This window comes from Leuciscus leuciscus (genome assembly GCF_965113295.1).
Source record: "Leuciscus leuciscus genome assembly, chromosome: 21".
NCBI classification, from domain to species: domain Eukaryota; kingdom Metazoa; phylum Chordata; class Actinopteri; order Cypriniformes; family Leuciscidae; genus Leuciscus; species Leuciscus leuciscus.
This window is the reverse complement of record NC_138745.1, coordinates 27,966,519-27,984,850: the sequence shown is the minus strand read 5'-3', so window position 1 is coordinate 27,984,850 and position 18,332 is coordinate 27,966,519. Positions and strand designations below refer to the sequence as shown.

Sequence of the window (18,332 nt, the reverse complement as noted above, 5' to 3'; positions counted from 1 at the left end):
TGAGTCGCAACCGGTTCGGTCTTGGCATCACTGAGAACTCTGAGTGCTCACCTCGGCCCCCCTGCACCCCTGGTTCGACCGGAGGAGCGCCGGAGGATATTTGCTATGCCTTAAAGTGGCAAATTGAAGTCTTGAGAAAGGGAGGAAAATTTGAAAAAAGAAAGGAAAAAGGAGGCAAAAAAAGCAACACAGGCCACAGTTTTAATTAAGTAAATGAAGAGGAAAAAATGGTCTTAATTAATGAAAGCTTTTAGCTAGCAGCTGCACCGGGGAATAGTACGGTTTTGAGAATCACACGGATGTCGACTTGGTAAATTCCAGTCATTTGTCTTAGGCAGAGTGTTTGTCCAATAAGCCTCATGGGCAGGGGGAGGTGGATGCGATGGAATCTTTTTTTTTTTCTCTTTCTTTTTTCCCTGTCGTCCTCCCTCTATCTCTCGCCTTTTCTTTAATCTCCCTCGGCACGCTGCTGCACGAGCTTGATGGTCGTTAATCTTGAGAAAAGTCCCGACCAACAGCCGCAAAAAAAACAAATCATAAAGAGTTTTCTCTTTTTGTGTTCAGATAGGAGTTTTGGAATTTTTCATCTTTGATGTTAGCTGCAAAAGCTAGCTAAAAACAAACATTAACAGGACGACGATCCCCACATCAGATTGAGAATGCTGATATGCAAAGGAAAACGTCTCATTTGGAAGGTCTAATCAAGTGTCAGTATGCTGGGTTACCCCATTGCATTTAATGAGATACAAAATGCTCAGGATCCATCTTGAAAAACTGTCACATACACATATATCAGCTGATGAGTCTCAGAATATGTGAACATATATCTACACTCCTGACATTATTAATGCAGATGCAAACAGGGTCCAAAATTAACACACTTTCCATGCGCCAAATGTGAGCACATGAACAAATGGCGAGTAAATAAAACACTTCGTCAGCTGGCCGGTTGCAATATTACATGGTTTTATCTGTAAGAATAATTGCTGATGTAGCTGAAGTGAGAGATTAAAATAAAGGTACTATCATCTAAAGAAAATATATTTTGCGACTTTTTTTCCTCCGTAAAAATTATCTGTTTTTTCCTCAACAAAATATGAGGAACAAAATCTCATTGTATGTATTTTTAATTATTAATTTTTTGTTTTCTATCTATCTATCTATCTATCTATCTATCTATCTATCTATCTATCTATCTATCTATCTATCTATCTATCTATCTATCTATCTATCTATCTAGCTATCTATCTAGCGTTCTATATAAATGTGTAAATAAAGCAAAATACAATTGTATGGCTTGTAAATTTATGGTCGGTAATTTTGGACCCTGAATATGTTCAAGTACAATATTTAAGACTTCAGTCACCCCAACTACATATCTCCAGCTCACCGCACATGCTTCATTTAATATTCGCTTCATAATATTTACAATTATTCTACTCATAATTAATATACATTGAACAGAACGCACAACGATATCTTTCAGCATTATTACAGTTGCACTGGGCTCTGCCTTGTATGTTGTTGGGGTGCTCGGGTCTGTGTAACGTTAGGACATGTATTAATGTTTCATGACTCACCATAGTGCCCACGCTGTACGTGGCTGCAGGTCCAATCGTGTGGTGATAAGGGTCTGCTGTTGCATAGACTCTGCCATAGCTACAGGGAAAGGAAGAAACGGAGGGAGCATTGAAGCTTCGAGAAGATGGGATGCTCCAGTGAATGCTGTTCATTTGAACTAGATCCATTATCACTACACCCTTCCTCCCTCTCTCTTGCCCTCTCTTTTCTTCCTGTCTGATAAAAATGCAATCACTGGCTTGCCATAAATACACGGTATAAAGGTAAGAGTGTGTTAAAAGTGATAGGTGCTCTGTTATTGTTTTGGAGTAAAAGTATTTTTATCTTATGAGCATGTGGTAAAAATTATATTGGTCAGAGAGGGACAAGACACAGAAAAGAAACGTAGAAAAGAGAAAAGTAGAAATGAACAGCAGAACTGCAGGGTCCTTTCTACCATGCAGTACATTTTAATGTCACCATCATAAGTCGTTTTTTTTATAAGACAAGTTTTTTTATTAATACATCTTCCAGGTGTTTCTTTATTTAAAAAAAAAAAAAAAAAAGGGTGTAATTGTTTTTCCTGTTCTAAAAATCCCTTTCCATGTTAGAATTTGTAAAATACCGTTAACTCACAAAAGCCACTTCCTTAATGACATCATCCTTCAGAAATATGTATGATAATCTTAAAAGTTGGTTAAAATATAACATTTAAAAAACAAACTGCATGTAAGCTAACTCTTAGTCCCTCACCAAGCAATGACTAACATCAGCCCTTTATTCCCATCCTGTTAGGAATCCTGTTTTTCCATGCTACTGTGTAAATAATCAAGTTTAAATAAATAAATAAAATGAATGGCAAACCATTTTATAGAATTACTTCCTTAAATTACAACATTAGCAAATTCACATTTTAAAAGTTACAAAGTTCTAAAGGTACTGCGGAACAGGAAAGACCCAGCAAGCAAAGAGACGCATGGATACTTTGGATTTTGTGTTGTTGTGCGTGTGCATTAAAAAAGCGAGTGAAGGAGGCAGAGACTTTATGTTCACAGCTCTCTTTATCCTTTTCATGCTCCTTTGCCCTCTCTTGTTTACCCAGGCTGCTCTGTAAAGAGGCACAGGGCTGGTGGCGGCGGCGGCGTTCTCTGACTCTTTTCATTGGTACCGATTTGGAACTAATTCCTCCAAGATGGGCCTTACTTCTTTCTTTATTTATTTATTAACCCCCAACACTTCCCTTCTTCATTTGTTGACTTTCCCTACAAACACACGCTTGCAAATGAGGGCCTGCAGGGAGCAGATAAGGCAGGCCGAGCCGGGTGCCGAGGGCACAGACTGAGAGAGGAGAAAAGAGGAGAGAGGGGGAAAATCCTGGGCCCAGACATGCTATTACATATGGAAATACTATCGGATCTGACCAGGTTTTTGTCGTCCGGGATTATTACAACATCAAAGGTCAGGCCAGCTCAGTGGAGTGAGAGAGCCGAGCGGAGGGGATTTTAACTGCTTGTGACAGACAGTGCAGATGAGGGCGGCTGGGAATCCCCGTAACACTCCAGCCGGGCCAGGCTACTTAACCTGCATCTTAACCAGGCTGCGGGAATTACCCATTCTTTAAGTTAACCTGGATAGCTAGTTCTTGCCATATTAAAAAAGGGTGATTTTTCTCACCTCAAACGGTCTCCACTCGATAATTAAGGGATAGTTCACCCCAAAATGAAAATTTTGTCTTCAATTACTAACCCTTATGTGACCTACTTTCTTCTTTGGAACACAAAGAAAAAATTTTGTGTGAAAAAAAAAAAAGAAGACGTTTCTCAAAATATCTTCTTTTCATGTTCAACATAAGAAAAAGTCATACAGGCTTGGCACAACATGAGATAAACCATATTTTAATTTGCCATTTCAAACCTGTATGACTTTTATTCTCTTGTGTGAACACAAAGACATTTTCAAAAAAATGTTTTCCCACACAATGAAAGTCAATAAGGCCTAATGCTGTTTTGGACCCCATTGACTTTCATTGCATTGACAACAACAGTTAAAAAAAAAACATCTCAGAATATATTTTTATGCTGTACAGAAGAAAGTAAGTCATGAGAGTAAATGACGACAGAATTAACACTCTTTAAAGAGGCTAGTTCAAAAGTCTGTGACATTTAAACACTCACTTTTAAACCCCCTTCGCCATGACATATCAAATTAGAGTGCAAAACGCAGAGCTGGCTTATGTGAAAGCAAGGAGTTGAACGACAAGTGATGCAGAAAGAGGTGGAGAGAGAAAAAGAGAGCTGGAGTGAAAGAGGGGACGCAGGAAGGGGGCTGAAATAAGCGCGGTGGAATGCCAGTCTTGTCACCTGCTCTGATGTGGATCTGTGCTTGGCTCTGATAAATCTTACATTATCTGGGCTCTTCAGGCTGGCAGGCAGGGCCGTGCCTTATCGGCACTGACACGCTCAATCTTGCCTAGATTAAACCAGTGCCTGGCCTGATCCAACCTGACAGGGTCCCCACAGGTCCTGGATAAATTACTGACAACCCTGCACCACCTTCGTCTTCACGCACACACATACACTCAACCCTGTGGCCTGAAGTGAGTAAGCTAAGTGGTTACAGAAATTCAGGTTGAATTCAAGTTTAAAGGGTGAAAGTGTATCAAAGATAGGGAAGGGATGTCTAAATGATCTCATTTAAGCCAGTTTAATGAGAGAGCAGATCTGTAAACTCAAACCGGACTTTCAGAGCTGAGGAAACACTTTTCCAGAAGGACTTCGGAACTCAAATACAGTTAAAACTCGCAATGGATAAGATTATTCTCTTAAACCAGAGAAGGAGCTTTTTTATTTTAATTGTTATTTATCAAATAATGACGTAGGACACTATGAAGTAGCTTCATAATTACAAATTTTGATATATTGACATTTTCTATTGAAACCGGAAGTTGGGGCAGGGTAATTAAAAAGTCTTTTTTTAATTATTATTTTATTCTTATTTTCTTTGTTTATCTCAAGGGTTTTTGATGCCACATAACCCCAAAGACCATCTATTGTAACTATGCTGTTTAATGTATAAAGAAATATCTAAATCTAAATGTCTAAAATTCTTAAATAATTATAACAAAGGCTGTCTTTAAAAGCAGAGTTAAACAATAACAAATTTGGTAGAAAAGTAAAAACAAACAAACAATAAATATGCCAAGTTAACATGTAAATTGATAGGGCCAGATTTACTAACGGCTTGTGCCAGCGCAAACCCTCATTTGGCGTTAAAAACTACTTTTAAGATTGACTAAAGACACGCAGTGAAAAATTTACGCTGAAAAAGCGTGGACAATATTATTGCATATGCAATTTAAATGAATCATGATTTACTAAGGTTTGTGCTAATTAATTTACTGGCATTTGCGTCATTATTTACCGCCTAAAAAAAGCAAGTCTTAAAGGGGTCATATAATGGTACATGCACTTTTACAAGTTGATTGTACTGAAATGTGTGTTGGCAGTGCCTGTACACAACCATCATAAAATGATAAAAATCCATCCAGTGTTTTTTTTTTTAAATCGTCTTATATGTTTTCCCCCATCTCAAATCAAGCCGTTCAATTTTGTGACGTCACAAAATCGACGCCCCTCCCACGATTGTTGATTGACAGCAGCGTTTCAACAAAGACCCGCCCTCGCTCTTGAGCGAGCTGTCAATCATAGTCCGCGCGGACCGGCGCGGTCATTATTGATACGCTGGAGCACTGTCTATGAGCAGAATGGCGTCTAAGCGATTGTGGTGTTCTGTTCTTGGGTGTAATAAGGAACACAGCAGTCATGTTGATGTTCCTAAATCCGAACCGCTGAAGACGCAGTGGCTGAGTTTTGTTTTCGAAGGGAATATTCCCCACGATCAACAGCAATGCTTTCATGTTTGCGCGAATCATTTCACACACCAGACTGCTTTACAAACGAGGGTCAGTATAAAGCTGGTTATTTGCTAAGAAGCTGCTCCTGAAAAAAGGATCGGTACCAACTATTCGTGTTCCTGCTGCACCTCCAGAAGAAGAAGTGAGTGTTACGTTTTATTAACCTTTATATTAATATTTATATTAATCTTTGCAAATCGCTTGCTGCACGCTTCACGATGAATGTGGCTGTTTACACTCAGGGTACATTACGGCATGTTTTCTATGTACGACGTTCTCAATATAATTCATAATCCCACGTTTATAATGAACAACGCGTTATGGTTATAACAAACGGTGTACGCACAGAACAGAGGGGCGGGGTGAGCAAAGCTCATTATCATTTAAAGACACATGCACTTAAACGGCGTGCTGAAAACAGAGCTGTTTTTGACCAGGTAAAATTAGTGTTTTCTTACAATAGTTCTTACAATTTCTTACAAGTATATTACAAACTTTTAATTTAGACCCTAAAGAATCATATTAGCTTGTACAAAAATGGCATTATATGACCCCTTTAAAGCAGACGCTAGCTGCAGAACTTTCCACTCCCATCTGCGCTTTTTTGGAATTGCGCTCTCACGCTAATTTGCCCAGTTTAGTAAATCTGGCCCTTAATTTCTCTCAACAACTCTCAACTAAACCAAACAGGAAACAGGAAGTGTTGCTGGACTCTTACCTGTCACTGTAGGCCGCTGCAGCTGCTGCGGCTGGTTGGGCATATCTGTATGCTGCATAGCCACCCTGTCAATTACATAAGGGCATCCGTCAGACACATGCAAACAGCAGGACATCGGTGACATGAAATTTTAGAACCACAATACAACTGGACGGTTCATACATTAACAATGCAGTGAATCCCAAAAGCTCAGTTACAACCTTAAGAGTGCTGCTGAAAAGGCCTGTCAATGCTCACTAAAATCAGCGCTGAGTGATTTAGGTGGTATTTAGTTTGCCAATACAGCTTTTTGTGAAGCCTTTTTGTTTAATGGGGAATTGTCAGATTGACTGCATTAGCTCTTCATATAGATCTCGGCACAGATGCTTAACAGCCCAAGTCCGAAAGCGAACCATCTGAGCGTCTTCACTTATCTAAGCTGAGTGCAGCAATAGTGGTGCAACCAACGGCTTGTCTTTCCAGAGCGCATCTATCCTATCAATTGAAATGGCAGGGCAACTATCGATCAGCATGGTAAGTGGCAATCTGGTATAAACAATTAAAATCAGTCAATGTTTGCTTACTGCGAATGAACCAAATGGAAGATTTGGCTGAAGCTATTGAAGGCTGAAGCTATTGAAGGGGCCTTTTAATTAATGTGGCTGGCCAATACGAGTCCCCTGGCTCGGTGCCCAGGGGAGCGGTCTTGACACGCACAACGTGCTCATCTGTGGCTGGAGAACGGCACAAGACAACACTAAATATTGCTTGTATAAGCATTAGATGACATCTGACAAAGCTATTAATTGCTCCATTCAAGCTAGCTATTAATAGTCGAGTTGTAAGCGGCATCAGATGACATTAGTCGAGATGGTTAGCTGCAACAACCGAGCGCTGTCTGCTAGTCATCTCCGGGTGATGTTTTGTGAACGCTTACACTACAAACATGCCAAGCTTTAAACAAGAGGGAATGTATTTGCTGGCTGCAAGCGAGTATCTATGTGGCTGGGGTGTTTATTGAAGTGTCTGCTTTAATGAAACGCAGCTCCGCTCTTTGTTATTTTAGCTCGCTGACATCACTGGTACATTATGTGAATAATCGCGGTGTCAGAGCGCGTGCAGGACTGAGGCATCGCAGATACAGGACTGCACGCTGAATTATAGATGCTCTCATTTATTTTTCAGCTCGGGATTAATGTCCAATGCTACTCTGCTAAGATCAAATGTTTAGCTACTGGAGTTGAAAAAAAAATCAGGTCATAGAAAAGTGTGTTCATGGATTCCGTAGAAGTTACAGATTCTTAATTCCGGTGGTTTCACCTTGGATTTAAAGGGATAGATAAACCGCATATGATATTTATGTAATTATTTACTCACCTTCACGTCCTTCAAACACGTATGCTGTTTGCTTGTTTGTGGAACGTGAAAAAAATTATTTTTCCATACAATGACAGTTTATAAGCACCATAAAATCTCGAGCTTGACATCATTAAGTTACGAGACACTACAAGACCAATAATGTTGGAATAAAAGTATTAATTTCTTTTAAAAAATTATTTGATCCCAATCATTTGAGTGAATATATTGAACATGAGTCTTAAGGACAACTTTATGCTACTTTAACAGTGCTTTTTTAGAGCTTGACTGTGCCTGGTCACTATAAACTGTTATTGTATGTGAGAAGAAAAGTTATATAGAGAAGATTTATTTAAAAATCAGCATACATGTTTGGAACGACATGAGAGTGAGAAAACACTGACAGTAATTATCGAGAGAATCATAATTTGTTGTGTCAACAATTTCTATATAAGTTATAAGTGAACACGTGTTACGTGCATTCATCAAAATCCGTTCGACTGTGATCTATCTGTGGAAAACATACTATTGTGCATGCCAGGTAAAGGCATCACAATTACGTCCATGTTCATTTGTCCTGTTTCAGATCTAAATGTTGAATTAATTTCCATTTTTCATGCAGTGAAATAATCCTGGGAAAGGGAGGCACGCTCTCTGATCACCTGACACACTAATACGTTCTGACGGCCTGTCAAAAACAATAGGGCCTGGGCACAATCTCGGGCTGTAGAGTGAGGCCTTTGGGCTGTATTTTAATGGAAGCTGAGGGAAAGGCGGATCAAACGCGTGCCATAAATTAAAACAAAAACACTGTAACGTCGACTTCATCAACTTGATCCGGCGTGATTTTCCTCCCACTTAGAGCGAAACCAGGCCGCAGTGGAGATAAAATGTGGAAGAATGAGACGTTAAGTGCGTAGGGGGGTTCGTTTTTGGTTCAATCCACACTGTACATGTTAGCATTATCATACAATCCACTTAGATCAACTACAGTCTTCAAAGGAAGATGGTTTAGCGATATGTGATTTCATTGTTCCATGTAGCGGAATGCACAGGGGAACCCAAAAAGGTATTTAGTACACCACAAACGGCCATCCTAGTGGATTTGCACATGGTGACCTGAGCTGACCTTTGCCCTTATGAAAGATTCAGCACCAGCTGCTCAGGTTAGGCCTGCGCCCTGTCCTCAATGTTGCATACAAACTTTCCTTAATTTACTGAAACAGTGGAAATAGCAGCAGAATGGGCAAAACCGAGTATACTCACATAGATCTCAGCACCGTAGAAGCCATCTTGGTAAACCACACTGCAAAAACACAACAAGAAATAACAAAACACAACACATCAGTGCTGAACGTCCACAGAGTTTCCTCACACTGTACAGAGAAGGAAATAAATTATGCAGCGATGCATTCATTCAGCAGACAAAACAATGCACTCCAGACAGTGAGGAAAGGAAAAAAATAGAGCACATTTGGAAAGACGGCCATTTTCTGTGCTTAGAGGAAAACAATGTTGCTTTATAATGGGCTTTGCTCTGTCTTGTCACTGGGGAAAACTGGTAGGGCTCGCCATTAGAGTGTAACGCACTTTATAGCCATCAAGCAGTCATGTTGCAGGTTAAGGCTGTAGCACATATAATGTGAAAATGACCCTTTGATGACAGTGCTTTTAAGTGCAGAAGTTTACCTAATAATGGCCTCAGGCTTGGACAAAAAACAAGGTGAGCTATTTGTCGAGACTGTATGTGTATGTTTTGGGTGAAGGGTTACTCACGCTCCATAAGCGGGAATGGGAGGGGGTGGAGGCGCGGCACGGAACGTGTTGTAGACGGCACGACCTCTGCCTCTCAAGTGGGCGCCCCTGTAAGCCACTGTCGCCCCTGTGGTTGGATAGGGGAAGCCTGTCACTGGAAAAAAGGAGAGAAGAAAGGTGGTGACATAAGCTTTTGCTTCTAAGAGGCGCACCTGTCACCACCAATCGGCTTTCAGTCGGTAGTGTGACAACACACTGTCATCCTAAAATGTGATGCTTTAAAACAACTCAGACGGATGTCAACCGGTGCGTCATGTTGGCACAAAACATCAAACATGGCAGCATGTTACAGCCAGTGATTCTCAAATTGTTTTGCTTCAGGACCCAGATTTGTGTGCAACCCGATACATTTCAAAATGTGTACAAACGTAAAACAAAAATGTCCTTCAAACTCAAAAGGGATATTTATTAAAGGTACAATATGGAATTCTGGGCTGTCTGTCAACATCAACAACAAGTTACTTGTGGAGGAACTGATGGACTGCTATTTAAATTCTGTCTGATACGATAACACCAATAATTATTTTCATGTTATTGCAGATAATCTGTAAATTATCGATCTTAAAATAATATTAAAATATTCAAAAAATATATTAAATTACATATTAAATATGAAAACCCTAAATTAAATCTATTAATTTAAATGTTCTGTGAATGCTATGCTAGTGAATTTAGGCATCACAACATTTTGAGACAGGCTTAATTTTACATTTAAATCTTGTGAAATATTAATATTTGTGTTTTTGAAGATTAACCTTCGTGAGCATAAGATGACGGCAAAGGTAATCTAAATAAAAAAAAGCAAAAAAAAAGCATGCACAATTAAAATGTAAAATAACCTTCTAAAATTGGCTCACCACCATTGTGCATCCCATTTGCTGACTCAATAATTGATTTCTCATGAAAAAATGACATGAGAAATCCTCTATAGTGTACATTCGAGCATAAACTGCCACACCAATTGAGAAGCAATAAACTAAACTTTCCAGATTTTTTCCAGCTGAATATTTACCATTAATCTTAGAGAGCGAAACGGTAAGGCAAACCCTGTCTGGGGAAGCCTCTCTATTGTGGGTATCTCTGAACGCTTGTGCGTGGGGTGTGTGTGTGTGAGTGTGTCTGGCTGCTCTCCCACTCTGGAGGGGTGTGTGCGAGGCAGGGGAGATGGTAGGTTGTTGTAGGTGAGACACAAGGTTCTGGCACACAGGGTTGAGAGAGCAGATGGAGAGGATTGTTTAGAGATGCAATCACAGGCTGGCGCCATCCCTCATCTCTCTCCCCCCACACACACTTCCCCAGCCTCACGCCACCGCTGGGGCCAGACCCAGCCTGGAGGAGAACAGGGACAACTCAGGGTCAAGACTGGGAGAGGTGGCAGAGTTGAGAGAGAGACTGAGGCTTTATGCATGTTAAGGAAAGATACACGGACGTGAAAGTGAAACAGACAGAATGAAACTTGAAACAGCGTGTGTACCAATAAATGGGTGAAAACATGTCCAGGTCACATTTCACACAGTCTCGGCCACAGACGCCCACAGACTGCCCGCAGCTCAGTCCATTAGATGCATATTGCACATTAAAACGGAAAGCTCTTTCTCAATCTCGCAAACTCTAATCTGACCGGATGACTAAGTATGAACACATAAAAAAATAATCAGTCTACATTTAATTTCACCCCAAAGTCAAAAGAAGAAAAAAGGAAAGTTAAAAGAAATATATTATAATTACTCATAATATTTTATATATTATATTTTGCATTGTTATTAACAATGACATTTGTTTTCCTAATAAAATTGTCATTACTGTATTTACCATATTTTTTACTTACCGAGTTTCTATTGTTCTCAATTATGAGTCTCATTACTGTAAAACAATTATTTTTGTTTTCATTTAATCAAATAGACAGTACAACAAAAAACACCATATAGTGAAAATGTAAACATATATACATATTTTATATACACAATTGTGGCATTTTCCTTCTGAATTCTCTCTTTTTTTTCTAGAATGAGATTTCTGGTATTATAGAGAATTCAGAAGGAAAATGCCAAAATTGTGGGTCTTGATTCAAATAATATTAATGATATAAGATTTGTTTTCTTTAAGCAAAATATGTATTTTTTTATTTTGGGATTAAATATAATCTAAGACAAACAGAAAAAGGCAAACAAATCCAATAAGTTGATAAATATGGGTGCAGGATCCAAAAAAATTTGCAAAATGCAAAATAATATCAGGAATTGCTCACTTGTGACTGAGAAAGAGCTGGATGTTGGAGAACATGAAAACATTACTCTGTATTCCTGTTTATTGGCGCGTTCTAAGAGTGCAGTTCCCTTTTCTTTTTTTTTCTTCTTTTTTTTAGAAATATGACCCAGACATGTTCGTGACAGGTTTGAGTGTGAGAGTCACCCAAATTGTATTAAAAGGAAAGGAGAAAAAGACGATAAGGAAAGTGATTAAAACTGTAAAAAAAAAGAATAAAAGCAAGAGCATATTACACTCAAGTCTCTCTTTAACCTTCACTGAGTGTGGCCCTGATGAGTCAATGACATAGCCAGAATTACCCATAGTACTGTGCAAGCAAAACACAGCCCAGCAGTGCGGCCCACAAAGCTCTCTTTCTCATTTATGCACCGAATACACTATCACTGTCTATCCTGTGTCTCAGAGGAGCAGGACAGCCCTCTTCAGTTATTTCATATCCCCAAACAGAACCTGCACCTCCTCCTGATCATTACTGTACAGGCATCACCCAAGCAGCCCTCAGTTAATAGTCAATATGTGTCAAAGTTACCCCTTTTAATGAGGTCAGCTGGGTTTATTTTGAGCACATATATGTGTGTCTATAAATTTAGCACACTGCCTTGGTGTAAAGACTTCTTCGATTCACATTCAGCATACTTTTGGCCCTGGGGTTTGCAAGTACTGGTATAATTTTCGTTGGACTCCTGTATCTCCTCTCAGACAAACAAACAAACAATAAAATCTCTTGTACGCGACACACCAATCAGCGGCGGAGAGGTACGGCGCGGCCCTTCATCAGACGTAAAAGAAAGACAGATGGCTGAAGGTAAGGCGTTTGCTCTTTCGTTTTGATATAGCATGGAGCCGTTGACATTTTAATTTGTCCCTTTTAAGCTATAGAGTCGGTGTTAATATGCCAAACAGTGGTCGTCTCTGATATATGCCAGGCCATGGTCAATTTATCCCGAATTCCAGTCATGGACAATGCTCTTATATTTTCTTTGATTTTGTGTGTGTGTACATTATGTGTGCCATGACGTACATAAATGTAATCTCATAATGAGCTATGGGTCTGCACGCAGCACCGATTCAATAATAAGCCATAAATCATTCCAGCCAGTTATGACACTCCATAAAGCCTATGAAACACACAAAGGCAAAAGTGTGTGTGAGCATAAATACTTGCAGCCCTTGTGCTAACCTGTTATTTTAACATGAGAGAAGGTCAAAAACCCTTCACATCTGCACATCTACAGTTTAAACCGATAAGGATGCTGGCACACTGCTGCATTTATCTGGGTTTACACAGGGGTATCTCTGGCGCTGGAAAGAGTCCCATTGGGCTGTTTGGATGGAGGTGTGGGGGCAATTACATCCCCAACCCCCTCAGGTCTCTTTCATTTACTGCAAGACTGGCTCCTTTAATACGGTGCGACTGGAAATCGCCGGATGAGGGCCTCTCTCACACTGCGTGCTATTGTGAAATGTCTTTAGATAATCAGACCACCGATAAACCCATATCATGAGGAAAATTACACCATTGCTAGATTAAAGGGAGTTTTTTTCCTCCCTCCGATACTTCTAATATTGTAATTAGACTACTTCATTTCAATTATAGATTTATTTGAGTGGTTTTGTAATTGAAAAAGCATAAAATGCCCACAATGCACCTCTTTTAAAGGAGTGCACACACATGGGTGCACCATTACGCGCTCTCAAAAAGGCAACAGATGTGAACGCTTGAATATACTTTATACTTGTAACATTTGTTGTGTCGCTGTTCTGGCAATAAACCTAGGGCCTTTAAATGTTAGCTCGACAAAAAGCCAATAGGATTTTTCCATTGTCAGGTACACGTTTTGTTCATTAATATAATCTTCACGAATGAATGCAACGTAAATGAATTTTAAAACCCAAATACAATCACAAATAAAAAGCTAAAGTTAGACTATAGCATAAACAAACTACACCACGGTAGCAATTTCAATGTCACCACCGCTAAGCTTCCGACAACTCTTTCAAACTTTAAAAGATTTAAAATCTGCAAGTTGGAAAGTTTGAGTTAAAATAGTTTGCAAGAGTGTGAGTATAAACACAACAAGGCTGCAAAAGTGGACCAGTGAGTAGATACATTTTCTTGTTCAGCATGATGACGTTTAATGTCCCAAACAACCTCTGTAGTCACATTTAGCCACTTGCTAGCAACCACCTTTTTTAAGAAACGTAAAAGCTGTTGATGAATAAAACGTGAAAATATCTTGAGCTTGTGTTACCCACAGACTCTATTTCTGGCACTCTATTAGACACTCTAGCTTGAGATAGCTAGTTATAAAATATTGTCAGTTTAACTAAATTTAACAGTAGTAAACCAAGAAGAAAAGGAAAAACACCACAGAAGAATACAGTTTGTACTAATGCCTGTTATAGCTCCCCCTTGTGGCAACACTGAGAATACAGTGCATATTTGTGTTGCATTTTGATTTGCAGTTGACACATTTTGGAATTGAATGACGCATGTAATTGTCATTCACGTACTTGCGTAAAGTATGTTTTGAGCCAGTGATTTTTATTGATCAGACACACATGGCATGAAGTCAAACGTCCCTTTCCAAACATCACTCAATATATTTTATCATCTATTTTTTAAAACTTGAAAACTACTTTGCATTTTAATCTTATTGGCCGTGTTTGTCTCAACATGCTGCCAAGGACCAAATTCATTGGCTGAGAGAGCTGTCAATCAATCAATATTATGTTTCCCACGTCCTTCATGCCCACGCCGCCTGTTCGGATTGAGCGAGGAGGGAAAAACGACCCCCGGATTACACAATTAAGTTTCCCGTGCACGGCTAGCGCCTCAGCCTCGCGTCTGCATCTCTAATTTAGCTTTGGCTACCCAGTGCTAGTTAAGAGCCTGAGGGAGAGAGAGAGACCGAGGGAAGACAGAAGATATTGAGATTTAAGGATAGAGTGAGTGAGTAAGAAAAGGGCAGATGGAAAACACCCCAGGCTTAGATGAAGAGAGAAATAGAATTAGCGATTTATGTCGAGAGAAGGCTGTGAAAAGCTAGAGGAGTAGAGAAATGAGAGCCAGGGAGGGAGTCTTACAGGGAAGAGAGAAGCCCGACTTCCCTGGAAGAGGTTAAAAGCAGGCAGTCGGCGGCCCTCATCAGTCATTCTCCTGAATGGGATTTGAGGACAATAAACCTGTAGCACCCGGACGAATGGAGACGGAGTGCGCTGTCAGCAGCGCACGATTTATGGTGCCCAATTCCGCTGATCTCCCGCACAGAAACTCGGACTGATAAACAGTGATTAATCACCTTTACATCCGATTTCAGCGCCACCCCTCCCCCAACAAAGTACATTAAATGCAGTCATAATTATTTCGCGTGAAAGCTTCCCTTCCCTTTTTTTGAACGGTGGGAGGGAAACAAGGGGCAACACGTTTCCATTTCGGCCATTCCGGAATGTTCCTTATTTAGCAAGCGAAATCTATATCTTATTTCCATTTTGTATCCTCTCCACCGGTCGCCCTCTGGGGAACAGAGGAGGCATATGGTGTCGTTTAGGCTTGGCGAACTTTAGAGGCATGTTAAGACGACTTGAAAAATTAGCATCCAATAAATCAAGCAACACCGGCTCCCCAAGCTAAGCTGCTGAAGTGCAGGTGTTGTGCCGAATTTCGACCCCCGCCAAATTATTACCCCCCTAGCATTGGTAAGTTTAGGATTAGTTGTGGGGAAGGGGTTAAGATCAGGGGTGGGGTTAGGATTAGGCAATCAGGTACTGACTTCAACTAGGGGGGGTAATAATTTGGCAGGGGGTCGAAATTCGGCACAACACCGGACCACGATAAATCTGATTTGATGGGATGTTTTGGGAAGGTGTATGTACGGATGGGAGGCATGAAGGTGTATATGTTGCGATTAGAGAAGGAATCACATGCATGTTTCAGAGCATACTTGGGGTCAAAGCATGCATAAACATTTTACGTGCATCAGATTGCTTAGCATATTTGCATTTTTATGCGCTCTACATATGCACATTGTGCGTATTCGATCGAGAGGAATCGTGTAACGGCTGCGTTCAGTTGTGCGTTTATGCATGCCAGAACCGAGGGAGGGAGGGGGGAGAGGGAGAGGAAAAAAGTCAGATAAAAATGATAAATGACTGCTTTCTGTCACCGATGGTTATTTAGAGTTTTGCTGTAAAGCTGTCCTGAAATGAACAGATTTTAGTCTAATGAGCAAAAAGGCAGGCCGTTAAAGAGCTGCTATGTGCTCAGCACTTCTTCCAAATGAAATACTGTAATACCATTTCCCCCTCATTAGGATGCAAAGGGCTCAAAGAACCAACGGCAATAAAGAAATCAAAGATCGAGAGGGAAAACAACAGCACAAAGACAGACAACAAGTCAGTCAAACAAAGACGCTTCCTAATCTGTGGTTCAGAAAACAGCCCGTGCCACTGTTTCATCTCAGTGGGAAATGATGGCCTGGCTGATTATTGCTTTGTCAAATGCATTGTGCACTGTGGATGATGGGAGAAATGGGCGTCGTTTTAAAATCACTTCTTAAGTGTCTCTTTGAAGCGCTTGCCTCGAAATTTGATCTAGAAATCAAAGAACATCTGAAGAACAGTAAATCAAAGTAAGTATCCGAGCGGGACCCTGTGACCACAACACTCAAATGCAGTTTACCTGCATAAAATTCAGGACCATAGACAGCTCCCACCACTGGATTCAGCTTCCAGCCTGTAGAGGAATACACAGGGGAAGAGAGAATTAGCTCCGAATGCTTATCGCTGTGACCTGTGGAGTGTTTGTTTCTCGATCTTTCGCCTATTAACTCAAAGATAAGGGATAAAGAGGATAAGATTCGGAGGGAAGAACAAAAAGAAGGGGGAAGAGGAAGTGATGTGATATGACAGGAAAATATTTAAGGTGACATTAAGTTGAAGGAGTTAGGGGGCGGCAATATCAGGGCATTGGGAAGAATGCGAGCGATATAGGATGCGAAAGGGAGCGAGAGAATGAGAGACAGAGAGCAAGAGAGTAGTGAGTGCTGTCCAGTGTGCTGTCAGTGATAGATGGGGGCTGTAAAATAGCCTCCTCTCACTCCCCATTGGCTGTGACTGAAGTAGAGCTGGGGGGTCTACACTGCTGCTGATATATTTGATTATTTCATTCCCCCTCTCTGTTTCTCTCTCTATTGCAGTCTGAGGAAATGAGCATCAGCGGAAGAGCTCAGGACCCCAACAAGACCCCTGTGTTGAATGAGCCAGCTCTCAGCTAAGCTCTCCCCCCGGAGCTCCTGAACAGCATAAGGAGAGCTGTAGGGGAGGAGATCGCTCTTTACCTATAATCCCTTTTTAGTGGGACACAAAGTAGACATTGCATCATTCATATTATACATGATGGCAGCTTAAAACCGCAGCCCAAAAATAATTTGGGAACTTTAAACTGGATTAGATAAAGTATCAAACCTTTTAAAGAACCAAAATATTTCACAAAAACATTTTTTTTTTTAAATGGAAAAAATTATAATTTGATATGATCATTTATAAACATAAATAAATAAAGAATTGGGTTTTAAATTATATATATATATATATATATATATAAAAATTTATATACTATCCAAAATTCAGATTAAGTATTTGGATACATGCTTGTAATACATCATAGTAATTGATCATAGTTGAATATCAAAATGGGATTTTAAAGAACACACAACGTATAATTTATATATTATATATATACATTTTACAAAACACAAAAACTAGGTTTTAAATGTATTATAAACATAAAAGAATTATAATTGTATATGACTATTTATAAACAAAAAGATTTGGGTTTTAAATTATTTATGTAGGATATACTCTTCAAATTATTTTTTTTTACTCTTCAAGACTTTATGGTCGTGAAAATGTTCATTGTAGTTATAGTTCATAGTTAAATTTGTAATGAAGGATATAATTTGAGGAGAACAGACTTTATAGGACTAGTTGGTTAAATTGCAACATGATCCAAAAATCTGACAAAAGCATCTTTTTTTGGCAGTTTCTTTTTGTTGTTGTCCATATACTTCTTGTTTCGACATATTGTTATCTAATGCAATGAAATGCCCACATTTTAAGTGTAGAATTACATTTTTGTCCACTGAATGTGTTTAGTGTAATTTAAAGTAAAATAAAAAGCTCTTACCGTTTGTATAGGGGTTGGCCACTTTTTTGTTTGTCATTACTCTTGCCGTTGCATTATTTACCTGTGATAAAGAAAGCAGATATGAGAAGCAAAACACAAATCAGAACACAAAGAATACATGTGTATGTGCCACAGGCATGAGTGTGACAAAAAACTGGTTCATGCTTCTCCGAAAAAAAAAGAAAAAAAAAAGTTACATTCACATGCTAATCAGTTGAAAAATTATGAGATGCTAAAATGAAAGCGATCCATCAAGCTGTGATCTTCTGTTTTCCTGCTGGATGTAGGATCTAATCCAGGCTGTTTGTAGAAGAACTGGATGATGACATCTGGTTCAACATGTAATGAAACATAGCTACTCTGGAAATGGGCTTTAATGAAACCCAGAGTATATTGGAATTCCCCACTAGCCAAGCTGTGGGAGCTTCCTTGAGGCTTTCTCTGAAATTTCATCTGCCACATCGTCTAGACAGTTCTACATATTCCCAGACACTACAACCCTGAGGCGGTGACTTCATGAGCACTAAATTTAACCT

At 39.7% G+C, this 18,332-nt stretch overlaps 1 protein-coding gene across 10 annotated transcripts in view; it reads right to left on the bottom strand.

The window, feature by feature from the left end:
• rbfox3a (RNA binding fox-1 homolog 3a) overlaps nt 1-18,332 on the bottom strand; it is a gene marked incomplete at its 3' end in the record, with an annotated part of 409,261 nt that overhangs the window by 13,410 nt on the left and 377,519 nt on the right. For 7 of the 10 annotated variants that reach the window (XM_082153001.1, XM_082152997.1, XM_082153005.1 and 4 more), the window contains 6 exons: nt 17,797-17,857; nt 16,291-16,344; nt 9,303-9,435; nt 8,793-8,832; nt 6,192-6,256; nt 1,581-1,659 (listed from right to left, as the gene is read on the bottom strand). In XM_082153001.1, coding sequence (XP_082009127.1) covers nt 1,581-1,659; nt 6,192-6,256; nt 8,793-8,832; nt 9,303-9,435; nt 16,291-16,344; nt 17,797-17,857 — 432 coding nt within the window. Of the gene's footprint in view, nt 1-1,580; nt 1,660-6,187; nt 6,257-8,792; nt 8,833-9,302; nt 9,436-16,290; nt 16,345-17,796; nt 17,858-18,332 lie in introns of those variants that run through there. The other 3 variants (XM_082153006.1, XM_082153003.1, XM_082152998.1) reach the window with 2 other exon arrangements.